General features: G+C 37.9%; 1 protein-coding gene across 12 annotated transcripts in view; it reads right to left on the bottom strand.

Moving 5' to 3' along the window:
- EMB2191 (Cytidine/deoxycytidylate deaminase family protein) overlaps window positions 1-17,553 on the bottom strand; it is a 66,233-nt gene that overhangs the window by 20,430 nt on the left and 28,250 nt on the right. For 7 of the 12 annotated variants that reach the window (XM_010253952.3, XM_088901059.1, XM_088901060.1 and 4 more), the window contains 4 exons: window positions 17,323-17,360; window positions 7,734-7,800; window positions 5,574-5,733; window positions 5,363-5,459 (listed from right to left, as the gene is read on the bottom strand). In XM_010253952.3, coding sequence (XP_010252254.1) covers window positions 5,363-5,459; window positions 5,574-5,733; window positions 7,734-7,800; window positions 17,323-17,360 — 362 coding nt within the window. Of the gene's footprint in view, window positions 1-3,101; window positions 3,204-3,505; window positions 3,610-5,188; window positions 5,242-5,362; window positions 5,460-5,573; window positions 5,734-7,733; window positions 7,801-17,322; window positions 17,361-17,553 lie in introns of those variants that run through there. The other 5 variants (XM_088901063.1, XM_088901065.1, XM_088901064.1 and 2 more) reach the window with 3 other exon arrangements.

The raw sequence follows: 17,553 nt of genomic DNA, 5'->3' as shown, positions 1-17,553 counted from the left end.
GATAGCAAGAATACCCACATTTTGTTTTTTGATTAAATTCTTAGTTCTTCACAAAATTTGAGGGATTATTTATCTCCCTAACATTCAACACTAAATCATACCTGACAAAGGATGGCTAGAATTCATAATTTCATACCTTGTCATGTCTGCGATCTAGTGACTCGGATGAGATTAGGATCCTGTTGAAACTTTTTAGATTTCCTTTTCCTAACTGGCTGAAAACCTTCATCCTCACCACCACCACCATCAGTTTTTCATCTTCTGAACCTGCCCTAGTGAGAGGAATGGAGCCTTCCACATATTCAGGGTCTTTTGGATGCCTCAACAAACAGGTTTCTTTGTTAAAACACCAAGAACATCCTTCATTCAGAATCAAAAGGCTTGAAGGGATCATATTTTCTCCTCGGAATGCAATCATCATCATCTGAACAAACTCTAGGATTGAATGTCAAAGTTGCCTTGTGAACAGAAGCGTTCTTAGAGCTCAACCCAGCTGAATCATCAGCCTTCATAGGGGTCGAGTTGTCCAATTGAAAGATCCAAGCTGGCACCACCAATGGCTCCCACCCAAGCTCCATGCACAGAGTTCATTTAAGAATGATAGAAGAGGAACTTTTTGATCCTGAAAGTCTCTCATCCAACCCCGAAGGTAATATGATTCATCAACAAAATGAATCACTACATTCTTAGGATCAATTGCTGTGACCACCAAGATGGCTTGTAGCTTGACAGATTTGACAAGAAATTCCCGAATCTCATCCATAGGGTGAACTGCAAGGGAGAAACTGATTTTTGTATCTCAACCTCATAAAACAAAAAAGCTGGCTCTCCACACCTTAGAGAAGGAAATTTGATTGGAAAATCGATGGCTGGGGGCAACAAACAGAATGGACAAGGGAAAGAAGATGCTAAAACTGAAGCAAAAAAAGGTTTGCCACCTGGGGGATCCCCAGGGAAGCCTCTAGCTGTTTTCACGCTAGGGTTCCTGATTTAAGTTACCCACATCACTCACTGAAACACCAACATAGTTTTTCCCCAAAAACTTTTCCATGAAGGCATCATATAGTTTTTAAGGCGCCTAGACGATTCTAGGTGGTAGCGAGGCACCTAAGTTTTTCCTAGTTTTCTAGTTTTATATACAATTCAGCATGCATTCGATTGGGAAAATAGCAATTTTCTCTATTAGAAACAAAAAACTACCTCTCAAAACATGGAAAATCAACATATCTAGGACAATATGATTTTAGTTCTATTAATTTCAATACTTTCAAAAATAATATTAATATAACAAAAAATTCATAAGGCAATTTCATATCAAATAAGCAACTAAAAAAGGCTATAGTTTTATATGATAAAATTTAATATAGAAAGTAAAAGAGAAAAAGAACAAGGGTAGGTGTCAGTTTATTTGATATAAGAGAGAGAGAAAGTAAAAAGAAAACAAAAAGGAAAGAAACTTCTTTATATTTCTATTCTTTTTATTTTCTTTTCCTCTTCTCAAAACCTTTGGATCTTTTAAATTTCAATGGTAAAATTTTAAAACAAAGTATAAATGATACATATAGTATATAATAGAATGTAGTAACATACATATTAGTAAGATGCAACAATATGAATGGTATTGTAATAAGGCACCCACCTTGTCATTTTAGTCAGCTAGGCAGGCACCTAGTTGCCTAGGTGATGCCTTGACAATTATGGCAGGCATTTTTTCCATTTACTTTGGTCACTCCACAATCTTCCTCCATATCCACGCCATTCTCCTCTCCACTCAAAGAAACCAAACACCTCACCAAATCATCCTCAATGCGTCCTTCCATCATGAACAAGAGCTATGAAAAAACTCAGCAATGAGTAGAGAAGAATAGATCATAAGAACAGGTCAAGCACAGAGCCTCCATGAGAAAGGCAAAACCATTACTCTGGAGGACATTTCCACTGACATTGACATTTTAAACCTTGGACCTCTGTGAAAGCAGTTATCTATAATTCTTTGGACCTCTGTGAAAGCAGTTATCTATAATTCTTTGGACCTCTGTGAAGTATGAAACAATTAACATCCCAAATGATACAAGGCCAGTTAGCTCCATCTTCTTGCATTTGTCTTTGAGAACAGAACCTCTAGCATAAGGGAAACTACTAATGCCACTTAACATATTATACTGAAAAATATTGTCAGGCATGAGGTTAAAGTCCAACTTCCCTAGTTGGGCATTATTGTTCAATGTGATTTACTAGTGCTACTGCAACCCAAACATGCATGCACACAAAAAGGAAAAAAATAAGGAACTTATCTTCACTAGTTTGTACTGTTTTTTTTCTTTATCAATAACAAGTAACTTTTCATTAAAAATTAAGCTTTGAGTACATGAAAGGGGAGAAAAGCTTTCTTAACTCTCCCATGGAAAACTGAAGGCTACCCCAAAGAAGAAGGTACAATTACAAATGAGCCCAAAATAAAGAGTCCCTATTCAACCCTTGTTTAGCTAACCCATCAACCCATCAGCCAAAGATATGCACTTCTCTTAACCCATATATATTTTACAACAAAGTCCTGTGTCAGCCATTTGAATTTCTTCTATTCATTACTGTAGTTCCAAAGCCCATTCATATCTTCCTTTAGCCAGCCCACTACCACCTTAAAATCTCCTTCTATGGCCAATTTACTAATACTCGGCTCCTTAGCTCTTTGTACTCCTTCCATAGAAGCCAAAATCTCACCCCCTGAGAGTCACCTACTCCAATGGCAACATTAGTTTGTACTGTTAAGAACGGACTACACCCCCAATGGCAACATTAGTAGACTGCATGTGCACAATCTCCGATGAAGCCCGCATCTTCTTAAACAACCTTTAGTGCTTGAGGATTCGAATAAGATCCATAAAATATTTGTTCCAAATGAGCTGATGATGAGTGGGGCAGAAACAAAGGATTGTTGGAGATTTTTTTGTTTAAACCAAGCAAAGGATGCAGTTAAGAAAACAGTTGAAAATTGGTTGGATCCCCAAATCCCAACTCCCAAATCTAAGCCAACTACAACACTTGTACTGGAAATGTAAACCCAGCCAATATATTTACAGCACTAGTAAAGTTGGAAATACCTCAGACAATCCCTGATTAGTAAGTAACCAGCACAAATCAGATCTTGTCGTCAAATCAGATGAAGAATGCTCAGTTTACCAGTTACACATTTGCATGTAGTCCTTGACAGCAACCAACAGAAAACATAACATATTTTATGTCAATGCAAACAGAGTTTTTAGAGTACATAAATGAATATTAGGAAAGCAGTAGAAGGGACACATGCGATGCACAATCCAGTGTTAAAAAGATGCCAATGTTACAATCACTTTCTTAACTGAACTTGTTATACGTAAGTTTAGTTTTAAGCCTCATATTTAGTTTTTATTTAATTCAAAAAAAATACACAAAATTCTAAAAGGGTTGGCAAGAAATATGAGGAATCTGAGATGAACAACTGCATTTTAGAATATAGGATAGATACCATTGGGGTTTCCCTGTTCATAGAAGCTTCGTAAAAGAGAGATGGCTTCTGATGCCATTATCCCTCCAGTACATTTGAAACCTTTCCCTTTTGAAGTGTCGTCACTGTCCAAAGAATACAGAATTTTAAGATAAATGCAAGGTGGATAACTAATAACAATGATAAGAACAAAACACATTCCAACTATATGTGATTGGGCTACATGAATCCTGTTTTTTCATTGCAACAATCACACAAGAATAAAGCATATCCCAACTATATGTGATTGGCTACATGAATCCTGTTTTTCCATTGGGACAATCTAAAACAGGGTAGCCCATTGCACAAGGCTCCCGGCCAATGCAGGGTCTGGGGAGGGACAGATGTACGAAACCTTACCCCTGCACATACAGAGAGGCTGTTTCCAAGATTTGAACCCTGATCACCCAAGTCGCAATGGAGCACCCCAACTGTTGCACCAAGCGCACCCACCATTGCAACAATCTCATTCACGGTTAAATTCTGGGCCTCAAAATGATTCTTCACTACTTCAGCATATGTACATTTCAGATTAAAATACAATGCAAAGTTCTGATCCCATAAGCCGTAAATTGCTAATGGAAGAAGACAAGTAGAGGGTCCTCAAACTATCAGATCTAGTAGTTGTCTAAGGCAAAGGAAGGTAACTTGGGTGATTAACAATGATGAATAGAGATGGAGAAGTAAGTAGACAGCTTGCAGTCCACCAAAGAATGAGTGGGAGATTAGAACTGTTCACTTATTTTAAGGCATTTCACAATATGATTCTTATGAATAATGCTATAATTAAGACCTGGAATTAGAACTGTTCTCTACAACCAAAGCAGTTTTCTTTCCCATGTGCTTCTCGGCCCATTCACATGTATGGACTCACCTGCTTGCACATTTACAATAAACGAGAAGATTCCACATGAGGCCTTATCTGCCAACCCCCTTAAAATTTTCTCCCATTCTGATTAAAATATAAAGAAGATATGGCAATAGTGCCCTCTCATACAAAATCACTCAACTAAACTCTCCTCTGGAGTCCTATGTCAACAACTTTGAAAGAAGAAAAAAGAACAGCAAGGATTTTTCACATTGGAATTTTGTTCAAAATCCCCTTCTTATGTCCAAAGTCTAAAATGCACATATCAAATAAAATATTAAAATATACCCCATTTAATGTCCCATGGTAGCCGACCCCATATAGTTGGGATAAAGCATGATGATAATGATGATAACCCCCTTTTAATGTCCCCTAAGAGAGTAAAGAAACCTTTCAGAGAAAAAACTCAAACACTTATTGAAACAAGCCCAAATATATCCTTCTATTCTGCATCCATTGAGTGAAAAGAAGATTGAAATACGAGTGCTTAGAAGAAACAAGCCACATTGGAAAGGGCTCAAGAGGAAGACCATTTTATATTTTGTGCTTAGCCCATGGATTTAACTTCTGAGGATGTCGTTTTTCATTTAGATAGATAGATAGATAGTCAAGTAGGAAGCTTCCCTACAGCAAACCAGGTCAAATAGAGATTAGCTCTAAACAACCTACGTTTTTCCACCACTAGAAGGGATGATGTGCCAGGTTCAGACTGTCAATCTGACAGAGGAACTTGTTCTCAATCAATCTTACAATTTTTCTTTCATCTAAATTTCCAAAGAACAGTTCAATTTTAAGACCTATTACTGTTCCTTATTATCTGATTGAAATCACGCATCCACTATGGTAAAATCTGCACAAGAAAATTTGGGACAGGATATCACTTGTAGATAGATACCAGTGAACGAAAAAAAAAATGAAAATTAAGCAGTGAATAACCACTTGCTTCTAATATCAAAGGTTTAGAAGAAAACCTGGAAAGGTGCTCTGAGCCACTTGAGTGTATTGATAAGATTGATCCACATCCACCAAATTTATCATTGGCACAGCCATAATATACTTCCCTGATTCCTAAAAGAATAAAAGAGAGAAAAAACAAAAAGTGTTGTGAGCATGTAACCATTGCATAAAATTTAACAAGAAAATTAGCTTTCATAATGAGAAATATAGGTTATATATGCAAACCAAGGATTGATAAAGCCATGGCACACATAATACATGGTTCACATGTAACATAAAAGTCAAATCCCGAAAACTTCTCCGCAACTTCTGCCTCAGAAAGTCCAAGTTTCTGCAACTGTTCAAGAAGAACATCAATGGCTTCCATCTCTGCATGTCTCGTAGCCTGTTCAGCCAAAGAAATGGAAATATGTCATGGAAAGTGGAAACCATTTCTTGTACTCTTGGTAGCATTCACTGAGGAATATGTCAATTCTAGTAAAATTTGATGTCACTACCCATAGAAAGGGAAATATGTTGGGGAAATATTAGGAAATTTAGGAATACTTTAAACCATGTTCCCTATTACAGGTGATGAGAAATTAAGGGTTTGGGGAAAAATGGTGCAAGTGGATTTATGGATGCATTGGGACTTGCCACTATTCAATACTGGATAGTAGTTACGGATTTTTTTTCCTGCTTCTAGAGGCCAAAGACAAGGAGATCCCTTATCACCTTTCCTTTTTACCTTAGTTGCGGATGTTTCTAAGTAGGCTAATCTCTAGAGAAGATAAAGAAGGTCCTTCTAGAGGTTGCAAGAGTTGGTAGTGATGAAGTTGTAGTCACTCACCTAAAATTTGCAAATGATATTATAATTTTTTGTGATGGTGAAGATCCCAACAAACAAGAATTTTAAGATTGCTGACAAGTCTTTCTGATAGGATTTTCAAACTTAAGAATAAATTTTGAAAGAAGTTGTATAGCTGGGGTCAACATGGAGGATAGAGAGGTAGAAACTGTAGCATGGATCCTTGGGTGAACGACAAAGTCATGGTAGGGGGGGGATTCCAGGAGTGATCTATTATGGAACTTAGTGATAGAAAGATTTGGAAAAAGACTTGCAACCTGAATTGCATACTCAAGAAACTTTTCCCAATATAGTAATGTTTTTTTTTATCTATAACAGAATTTCATTGATAGACTGATACATAGCAGAAAAAGGAGAGATAAATCCCAAGGTAGTAATGTTGCTGATGCCACTTTAAGCAGTTGGAAAGGCAGGAGGATAGACTAGATGCAAGGAGGTTATAAGGTTATTTGGAAATGTCTCTGGTGATAGTGAGGGAGAAATGTTTGGTTTCCTAACAGAGAAAAGTTTTTTGAGTATGCAAACCAGAATATGAGTGAGATCAGAGGAAGGGAGATGAATGAAACACTCAAAAGCAGCCATAGGCTTTACTTTGGCGACAAAGTGGAGAAAGGAGGTGACAGTGTAAAAGAAAAAAATTTCTGTTCAAGGAAATAAATGGAGGCTTAACGGGTAAAAATTAGAGAGGACAGGAAATCTATGGTGATTCTGATCAAGAAATCTCTGGACTGGTTTAAATGCTTTATTGATGGGGAGGTGCATAGTTGTCAAGGCAATGCCTAGGTAGGCACCTAGGCAACGACTAGGCAATAAGGCATTCTTGGAGGGTCACCTTGCCCAAACGCCAACATATTTATATGTAAGACATTGGGTTCATATTTTCAAAACCCAAATCCATAACTACATTTTTGGGCTGGGTCCAGGATAACCCATCCTAAGTTGCACCTCTAAATGGCAGCTTTCTAATCAACCATCTGAATCTACATAGCATGCAAGAAAAACTTTAGAAAGTGAACAGATTATAACACTTCTCTTCCTTCAAAGATTTAAATACATGAAACATTTGGGTCAACAAGAATTAGATCAAGTGATATTTTAGATTGAAACACCATTAAACGTGACTGCAAAATACTGAAGTGCCACTCTTATCTTCAAGGACAGTAAAGTTCATGTATGTGTAAAGTTAATAGCAATTATGTTCGCAATGCAAGGTGAGAAGAATTCTTGGAATGAGTATACTAGGTGAATAAAAGAGAAATATCTACCTCAACTTTGGGAGGATGCCAGTAACTTTGGCAAGAATTGGCCTTTGGGATTAAAAAATTTAGATCCTTTGCTAAGTGTGATTTTGTATTCAATTGGATGGCTGTTTCGGGTGCATAGATTGGCATACTGTAAGCTGCCTTTTGGTTTCCCTTCTTTGGTATATTATAACAAGTTTATTAATTATTAAAAAACTAGGAGGTTTGAAAACAATCAAGCACAATAAACAAAGAAGTCAGACTTTTATGAAAAGAATAAAAAGGCCAGGCATGTACATTCCGCGTCTCAGTAGTCCGGTTCCTCCCTGAGGCAACAACCTTTCCATCCTCAACTATCACACAGCTGTCCAATTAAATATGAAGCTTGCATGAGTACATATAACAAAAACAGTATTATCCAATAAGAAGCTAGAGACAGAAATTAATGAAAAGGATAGTTCCAACACATACTACTAATATAGATTCATAACATAGAGAGTGAAGTTAAACTGTTACATTTCATCCCCTCATTAAGGCTCTAAATTATAATTTTCAGCTACCAATCACAACACTAAGAATCATGTCATGACAAAAGTGATGCAGCACAACAAAGAACTGTAAAGAGAGAAATCTAGGATTCACTTGTACAGGGTTTAGGCCCCAAACCCAAACATAGGAAGCATCACAGATCCACATAAAGAAACAAACTTCTGTATTTATTCACTGTCTTGAGAAACAACCAATACACCTATATTTATAACATAAAATAGCAACTGGTTGTCCTAAATTGGGAATCCTACTCTTAGTTGGATTAGGAATTCTAATTTGAACTGGACAGAAAATAATAACTCCTAACAACTATATAACAACCTTTCTGAAAAACACTCCTGCTGTAAAACACTCTCCTAACACACACTTCTAACTCTACTATTTCTTAAACTTAATTGCAAAGTCAACACACCCAGGATTCTCTCACTCCCAGCTAGAATATCCTCCTCCATCATTGTGCCAAACAAGAACCATGGCCTTTGAATTGTTGGGCACTTTTCTTTTATTTCCAGAAGAAGAAGAGAAAAGAAGAGGAAAATGTAGGGACAAAATGGGTGTATTAGCCATTTGGTCAGCCCACACTCTTCTATTTATATTAGAGTGATTAAAATATAAAATTACAACTTTGCCCTTCATTAGTTGGGGCGGCAAATGGGAGGGTTGGGTTAGGTTGGGTGTGGGTTGACTACCAACCCACCCATATTGATCTGCTGACTCATTTGCCACATATTTATTGGGTGTTATTGGGTCACAACCCACCTTGACCCTGACCCACCAGAACCCACCCATATGACCCGCTAATCCAATACAAATATTGTAGCCAAACAAAAAATACACATATTAATAAAATTACTGAAAATACAAAAATCACAAAAATAATAACACAAAATTTGAGATAAATTTGCAGAAAAGAAAACATGAAAGATTGCAGAAAAACAAAAAATTAATAAGAATTGCAAAAAAACATGGAAATGATAAAATTTTAAAAAATATATATACTTAAACAAAAAAGAAGAAATTACATAAAATACATATAAATTGATAAAAATTCAAATATGTTTCAACGCAGAAATTGCATAAAATACATAAAATAATCAAAAATCAAAAAAACGTATATACTTCAACCAAAATTAAGAAATTGTCGAAAAATAAATAAAATGATAAAAATTAAAAATATATATTTAATCTAATACCATAATACAGAAAATGATAAAAATTTAATATATATAGATATATATAGATATATATATTTGAGAAACTAGGAAATTACCAACAGATGGTTGAAAAAGCTGAACTTTGATGGGAGCTGTGTGGGTAACCCAGGCCCTTCAGGCATTGGGGGGCGCATTAGAGATGAAAATGGAAACACTATTGCTCTATACTCCGGTCCTGTGGAGCAGGGTGATGTGGAAAGGTCAGAGTTTCTAGCTGCAGCATATGGGGTTGAGAAGGCTAAAGAATTGGGTATTAGACTGATCATCGAGGGAGACTCAAAAACTATGATAAAATGGTTGCAGAAAGGGGAAGGGGTGACATGGCAGTTGAAGAATGAATTCCGAAGACTTAAATGGATGTCAAGGACTCAAGGAACATGTCAATCCAGGTGGAATGGGTTAGGAGATCTGCCAACAGTTTGGCAGATAGCTTAGCAAAGCAAGGGGTTCAAAGAACACATGTTTTGGGCACATTTGTAATTTTGTTCCGAAGAACAAATAATCACCTCCACAATAACAAACAAATTGAGGATGTATGACATAGAGTGAGAACGACAGAATATATTCTCTAATTGTATGTAATCCGAGAGAGGATATTTTGATCAAGAGTGGAGAAGAGCCTGTTAGGTGAGGTCCTTGAATAAGTTTATATTTTTTTTTATCAATAATAGGTTGATATTTTCTAACACGCCCCCTCACACGAAAGCCCATTGAGCTTGAAGTGTGAACAAGCATAGGCCCACCCATACCTTGTGCTGAAACTTAATTAATTATAATGGCGGTAATAAGGATCAAACACTAAACCACTCGGTCAAAGTAGCTCTAATACCATCTCAAAGAACCATTCAACCTAAAAGCTTAAGTTGTTAGGTGAGGTCCTTGAATAGGTTGATATTTGCTAACAGAGCCATAATTTGGGATCATAAGAGATGGAGAGTTGCAAATTGCAAAATAAAATTAAAGAAGAGACAGGAAGAAAAAACAAAAACCAAAATAGAGGAAGAAGAAAATAGCATCAATCTCAATACCTCAATGGTGAGTGATGAAGAAGAGTAGAAGAGGCTTTGAGTAGAAATCTGTTGAATTAAAAAATATGAACGAAAAACAGTTTCTTGAAGAGAGAAGGAAGAGAGAAGAAGAGAAGTTGAAAACAAAAGAGAGCAATAATCTGGCCGCCCCCTTCACTTATTATTTATACTAAAATAATAGAACAGTACAAAGACAAATATGCCCTAGGGCGGCAAAACATAAAACGACATATATAACACAAAAACATAATAAAATTTAGACTCACATAACTACTGTGGTCCCCACCTCCTATCTAACAACTAACATAAAACATCTACTCAGAAAAACATCATAAAACTAATTAATCTTCAGCACTCCCCCTCAAGTTGGGAGTAAATGTCACACATTCCCAACTTAAGTAAATCATGTTCAAGCTTGTTCTTTGCCACCCCTTTAGTGAGAACATCAACTAGCTGCAACTCTGAAGAGACATAAGGCAAACAAACTTCGACGGTTGTTAACCTTTCTCTTATAAAGTGTCTATCAACTTCAATGTGTTTTGTCCTATCATGCTGAATTGGATTGTGGGCAATATTGATTGCAACCTGATTGTCACAGTATAACATCATAGGTTCCTCTGCTTTCACCCCAATCTCACTCATAAGAGATCTAACCCAAAGAAGTTCTGAGACACCATGAGCCATGGATCTATACTCAACCTCTGCACTTGACCTTGCCACAACCGCTTGCTTCTTACTCTTCCAGAAGATCAAGTTTCCACCTACAAAGGTACACACTCCTGATGTAGACCTCCTGTCATCTAAGCATCCTGCCCAGTCTGCGTCTGTATAGGATTCTAGCTTCAGATTCTCATGATTTGAAAAAAGAATGTCTCTGCCAGGGTGCTTTTTCAAATATGAAAGTATTCCCTCAATAGCTTCCCAATGCTAAACCCGAGGTGCATGCATGTACTAACTCACAACACTGACAGCATAAGAAATATCTAGTCATGTCATACACAAATACAACAGTCGACCCACCATTCTTTGGTATCTCTCCACATCCTTTACCAACTCACCATCCACACCATTAATTCTGTGATTTGGATCAATAGGAGTGTCTGCTGGTTTGGTCCCCAGCTTCCCAGTCTCTCGCAGTAGGTCAAGTACATACTTTCTCTGTGAAATGAAGATCCCATGCTTGGATCTTGCAACTTCAATCCCTAAGAAGTATTTGATCTCACCAAGATCTTTGATCTCAAATTCTTGATGCAATGATTTTTTGAGATCATCAATCTCCTCCAGATCATTTCCTGTCACCACTATATCATCCACATACACAATCAGAATTGACACCAAAGCATCTCTCCTCTTCACAAAGAGGGTGTGATCAGACTGTGTCTGTGTGTATCCAAAACGGATGAGTGCCCCTCTGAAAATGTCAAACCAAGCCCTAGGTGACTGTTTCAGTCCATACAGAGATTTTCTGAGTCTGCACACCTTTCCTTTACCAGCATTTTCATAAAAGCCTGTTAAAATGTCTATATATACCTCCTCTTGTAAATCACCATTGAAGAAAGTATTTTTGACATCAAACTGGAACAAGGACCATGAATAGGTGGCTGCTAGAGATAAAAGGATACGAATTGAACTCATCTTAGCTACTGGTACAAAGGTTTCCAGATAATCAACACCATAGGTCTGAGTATACCCTTTTGCTACCAACCTTGCCTTGTACCTCTCTATCTTGCCATCGACCTTATACTTCTCTGTGAATACCCATCTACATCAGACTGTCTCCTTGTCTGGGGGAGATCAACTATTTCCCAAGTTTGGTTTTTGACCAAAGCATCCATCTCATCTTGCATGGCAATTTTCCACTCAGATTTGGAGAGAGCCTCGGTAACATTCCTGGGTATAGGCACAAAATCCAAGGAAGAAAGAAAAGCACGATAGGAGGGTGATAAGGCACTGTAGGAATAATGGTATGAAATGTAGTGGGTTGTACAATCTCTCTTCCCCTTACGAAGTGCAATGGGAAGATCAAGGTCAGTGGGATCAGCTGCAACAATGGTGTTAGGGACAGAAACATTATCATCAGAAAACATAACAGGCTCAGGTTCAAGAGGAATACTTGGAACTGTATCTACCAAATCTGGAGTTACAGAAGGACTGACAGAGAGTGGTGTGGGTTGAGGATGTGTGAAGTCACATCTGCCGGCGCTGATATTTCTGTGAGGCTGCTCGTAGTGGCCCAGGTAATGAAACTGGAGGTGCAGGTGCTGACTGAGCTGATATAGATGCTAGATGAACTGATGGAGGCACCAAAGAAATAGGAAGAGGAACAAATTGTGAGTTCTCCTCCCCAAAACTCTCCCCCTGAGGAGAACCACTCGAGAAGAAGAATGCGGATTCAAAAAAGGTAACATCCATAGTGAATAATCTGTTGCTCGACACTGGGTCATAACAGCAATACCCCTTTTGGTTCTAAGCATACCCAAGAAAAACACATTTCTTGGCCTTATGATCCAATTTCTTGCGATGAGGGCCAAGAATGTGAACAAAAGAAACACAACCAAAAACCCTCAGAGGTATATAAAACCTCTCCATCTGGAAAAAGAAGGCTAAATGGCACCTTAAACCCCAAAGCCCATGAAGGAACACGGTTAATCAAATGCACGGATGTAAGAACTGCATCTCCCAGAACTACACAGGAACTGAAGCACACACCATAAGACTCCTTGCCACCTCCACAATGTGTTTGTTTTTCCTCTCAGCAACTCCATTCTGTTGCGGTGTATATGCACAACTGCTCTGATGAACTACACCATGTTCTAAGAGATACATGGTCAGGTCCTTCTCAAAGTACTCTCTAGCATTATCTGATCTAAAAGCCTTAGTTCTCACTCCAAATTGTGTGAGAACCATCTGGTGGAATTGTCGTACTAAGTTAGGAACCTCATCACGTGATCTCATCAAATATACCCAAGAATGTTGCGTATACCCATCCACAAACAAGAGAAAGTAACGGAATCCTCCCATGGAAGGGATTTGATATGGCCCCCATACATCGGTGTGAACAATATTAAAAGCAAAAGTACTTCTTTTATTACTTGGTTTAAAAGACTGTTTACAGTGCTTTCCTAACTGACAACTCTCACACTCCAAAGTAGATAATTGAACAGACTCAAACAACATTGGGAAAAGACATTTCAAAGAACTAAAAGAAAGATGTCCCAAGCGATTGTGCCAAAGCTTAATCTGGTTCACCGACTCTGACCCCCTACTACTGTTGTTGCTAACATGATGGCCCTGATGTCTCGGAATCTCATCTAGAAGGTAGACTCCATTCACCTCACGACCACTCCCAATCATCTTCTTTGACTCCAGATCCTACAAAACAAAATTACCAGGAAGACAGAGTTATATCATTGGTCACTCTAACTGTCCCCTTCCCAGGAATGGGCATATGTGAACCAAAATGATAGAGGCATTAGTCATATGCTCAGATGCTCCTGAGTCTATAATCCAGGGAGGTCCCTCCTTACCTAAAGTGGATGCAAGATTTGCAGTTGCATACGAACTACCTGTATGTGCAAAGGAAGTGGTGTAGTTGGCTCTTGCATTCTGCTGTCCATCTGGAAGGCTAGAGCTGGGTGAATCTTTCTTACTCATAAGCTGTCCAAACCTCTCCAATTCTGTTCTCATTGCTGCTATTGCAATGGATTCCCAATCAGTTTGGGAGAGAGGGGCTGAAGAGTCTCCTGTAGTGGCTACATTTGCATTTCCCTTCTTGTTTCTTATCCGAGCAGGCATAAGATTTGGATGAAGCTTCCAACAAGTGTCCCTGGTATGCTTAGGCTTCTTGCAATAATCACACACCAAGTCGTTCTTATCATCCTTTCTAGACTCACTATTCCCCTTGTCTCCATTCATCTTAGGTTTTGTTGTACCAACCATAGCCAACTGGTCAATCCCGGGCTGTCTCAGCATTACATTCCTCCTACTCTCCTCTCCAGAGACAAAAGCATAGGCCTGAGAGAGTGTCACGCCCTCCCTAGAAAGAATATGCTGCCTACCAATGTCAAATTCAGGGTTCAGCCTTGCCAAGAACTCAAAAACCCTATTCCTCTCTACCAGTCTGTGATGAGTTGCTGCATCATTTACACTTTCCCATACCACAGTTTCTAAGTGATCTATTTCCTGCCATAGGGTTTTCAGCATGGAGAAATACACAGCAAGAGGTTTTTCTCCCTGTTTCATACTTATCACATGATTTCTTAACTGATAGGCTTTGGCTTCATTTTGCTTCTGAGAGTAGGTTTCAGTCACTCCTCCTTAGTAGTATTAGCCCATAGGAAATTTTTTGCAATATGAGGTAACATAGAATTACACAGCCAGGACATTACCATGTAATTCTCCTGCACCCATCGGGAAGAGTCTGTATTAGCTTTCTTCTCCTCCCTAGTGAGATACCCTAATTTTCCACATGCACCAATAGCCATCTTAGCTGATTGTGCCCACTCCAAATAATTTGTACCATCAAGTTTTACTGTAGTAATGATCCCAAACCCAAAAATATCACTACTACCTCCAACACCCAGTCCCACAGTATCGGTAGATTTCATCTCGGTATTCCAACTCTCCATCTTACTTCAAACATGTTACAGAATAGAAAGTAAATACTTGTTACAGAATAGGAAGTAAATACTAGGGAGATATGATTTACCTTGATTGTAGGACTGATTTGTAGGAATTTAATTAGTCTTCTTTCCTAACATAGAATTTGTAACTTGTATATAACAAATTCTTCTTCTTCTTCTGTTTACTCTTGTTTTACAAAACAATTCAACAGTAAGAAAAAAAAAATAGATTGGAGACCTTCAAAAAATAATTTAATATCACACACTGAAACCAACCCTTCCGAAAGAAGAAAACCCTAGCTGGAGGGAAATCTCTCTCCTCCCCACACCTCCCAACAGAGAGAAAAGTGAATCAATCACTCCGGGAGTCCCAGAAAAATCTAGAAACCAAACCACCCTCTTAAGAAAATCAAAATTAAACTAACAATACCTGGGCGCCCAAGATCAGATCGAAAACAAAGAGTCCAACTTTTCTGGGACTCTTCCCCATACTCCAGTTCTTCCTGATTTTGATGTCGAACAGTAGATCACCTTCCTGATGTCTAGATCCCACCAAAAACTCCAAGAACTGGGCAATCTAATAGCAGATCGATCAGCCCTTTACTACTTCATGCAGTCGGCTGATCTAGGGCTGCATGAGAATGCTTCAAGAAACCCTAGCCGATGCTCTGATACCAAGTAGAAATCTGCTGAATTAAAAAATATGAAAGAAAAGTAGTTTCTTGAAGAGAGAAGGAAGAGAGAAGGAGAATAAGAGAAGTTGAAAAGAAAAGAGAGCAATAATCTGGTCGCCCCCTTCATTTATTATTTATACTAAAATAATAAAACAGTACAAAGACAATTATGCCCTTATAGGGCAGCAAAACATAAAACAACATATATAACACTCAAAAACATAATAAAATTTGGACTCACATAACTACTGTGGTCCCCACCTCCTATCTAACAACTAACATAAAACATCTACTCAGAAAAACATCATAAAACTAATTAATCTTCAACACTTTGAACATCAATCATCGTCGTCAATGTCATCTTCCTACTCTTTTCTTCCAGCTACCCGATCCCTAATGTAAACCAAAGCCATTCAAACCCTAATGATTGATGTTATGACCCAATGGGTATTACTTGACCAACCCACCCTGACCCTTTTCCCCTAACCCAAATGAGTTGTTGGGCCCACATTGACCCACATGATATGTGGGTGGGTATGGGTGGGTTTTCAAGTTGGTGGGTTGGGTGGATCAAGTGGGTTGGGATCAAAGTTGCCAGCCCCATTCTTTAGTAATAAGACAACAAAGACACTATGTATCTCTAATGAATAGCACTTCTTAAAGAGCCAGCAAAAGTTAAAGCGTGTCCCTCAGGACCACAATGTGAACAAAAATGTACTCCATGACAATTTCTACAATATCCAATTATATGGCCATCAAGACTGCAATATGTGCAAAACCTTGTTTTAGTGGTCCCACCACGGCCACCCCAAGTATCCATACAAAACATTGCCAAGCTAAAACAATCTATTATGGGTAATCACCATTCTCACACCACATGACCAGCATATCCACCACCTTCCTTGACTCACAAGCGGCATATCACATCAAACTCCCAACTCCCTCTTTGTAATAGAACAAATAGAGGGAGAAAATTCAGTTCAGAATCACTTATACTTGAGAAAAACAAGACAACAAGAGGCAAAAAAATGATAAGTAATCATATCTGCATTACTTCGCAAAATTCCCCAAGATGAAGGGAGGAGATAGCCCAAGATGTACAATAAAGAGAAGAAAAGAAAGAAGAGAGCAGCCATGAATAGAGAAGAAAAGGAGTTGCTGGTTGGAGAAAAATTCACTCCCCCAATTGCCTAGATCTGTATTTATATTATTTTCTCAAAAAGAAAATAAGATTACAGCAATAAGCTGTTTGGTAATAACACGGAATTGATTAAAGTGTCCTACTTAAGTAAAAAGGCTAAATAGATTGTTATACCCCCTAAATATAACAGCCTCAAGAATGAATAAGAAAGAAGCATAAACAGTAAGAAACAACTATGATGACAATACTCCCAACACCAATTATATCACAATATGGATAGGATACTTAAGAAAATTCAGCACAACTGGTTTTTAAGTGATGGGTTACTCACACAAAAAAAAAAAAAAAAACTTTTCCCACCTTATACTATAGATGAAGCAATGGGATTCTCCCAGAACAGATGCACAATTAAATTTATTTACTTGGAATATTTATCGAAGATAGGTCATCTTGAAAAGTTAAATTTATGAATGCCAGGACATAAACAATTCATCTCATCTCACAAGCAGAAGATTGTAATAAAAGACTATTAAAAAGCTAAAGATACCCAACCAATCCTTATAAATGCAGTGTAACTAAGGTCACAAATATACCAAGATGTTGGAGCTGATACGTAATAGGGAGCAGCTTATAATAAGAGAAATAAGTATTTGCTTACCCAACAGGCACTTCAAGGCTTTCCATCGCAAGCTTGGCCTGTGAATGGGAAAGAAGCGAACTACAAGAGTAAGCGAAACAACACTTTTGCAAGGAGTCAGGGCTAGAGAAACAAATCAAATAATAGTATTTCTGAAAGTGTAAAATGCAGATGCCAAGAATGAAATGATCAGTAAAACAAAGCATGTAAAAGTAAGAAGATAAATATTTAAATCAATCCTTCTTCAACATG

This window comes from Nelumbo nucifera, chromosome 3 (assembly GCF_055504915.1).
Source record: "Nelumbo nucifera cultivar China Antique chromosome 3, China Antique-T2T, whole genome shotgun sequence".
NCBI lineage: Eukaryota > Viridiplantae > Streptophyta > Magnoliopsida > Proteales > Nelumbonaceae > Nelumbo > Nelumbo nucifera.
Note: the sequence above shows the minus strand (reverse complement) of the source record. Positions and strands in the feature narration are given on the sequence as shown.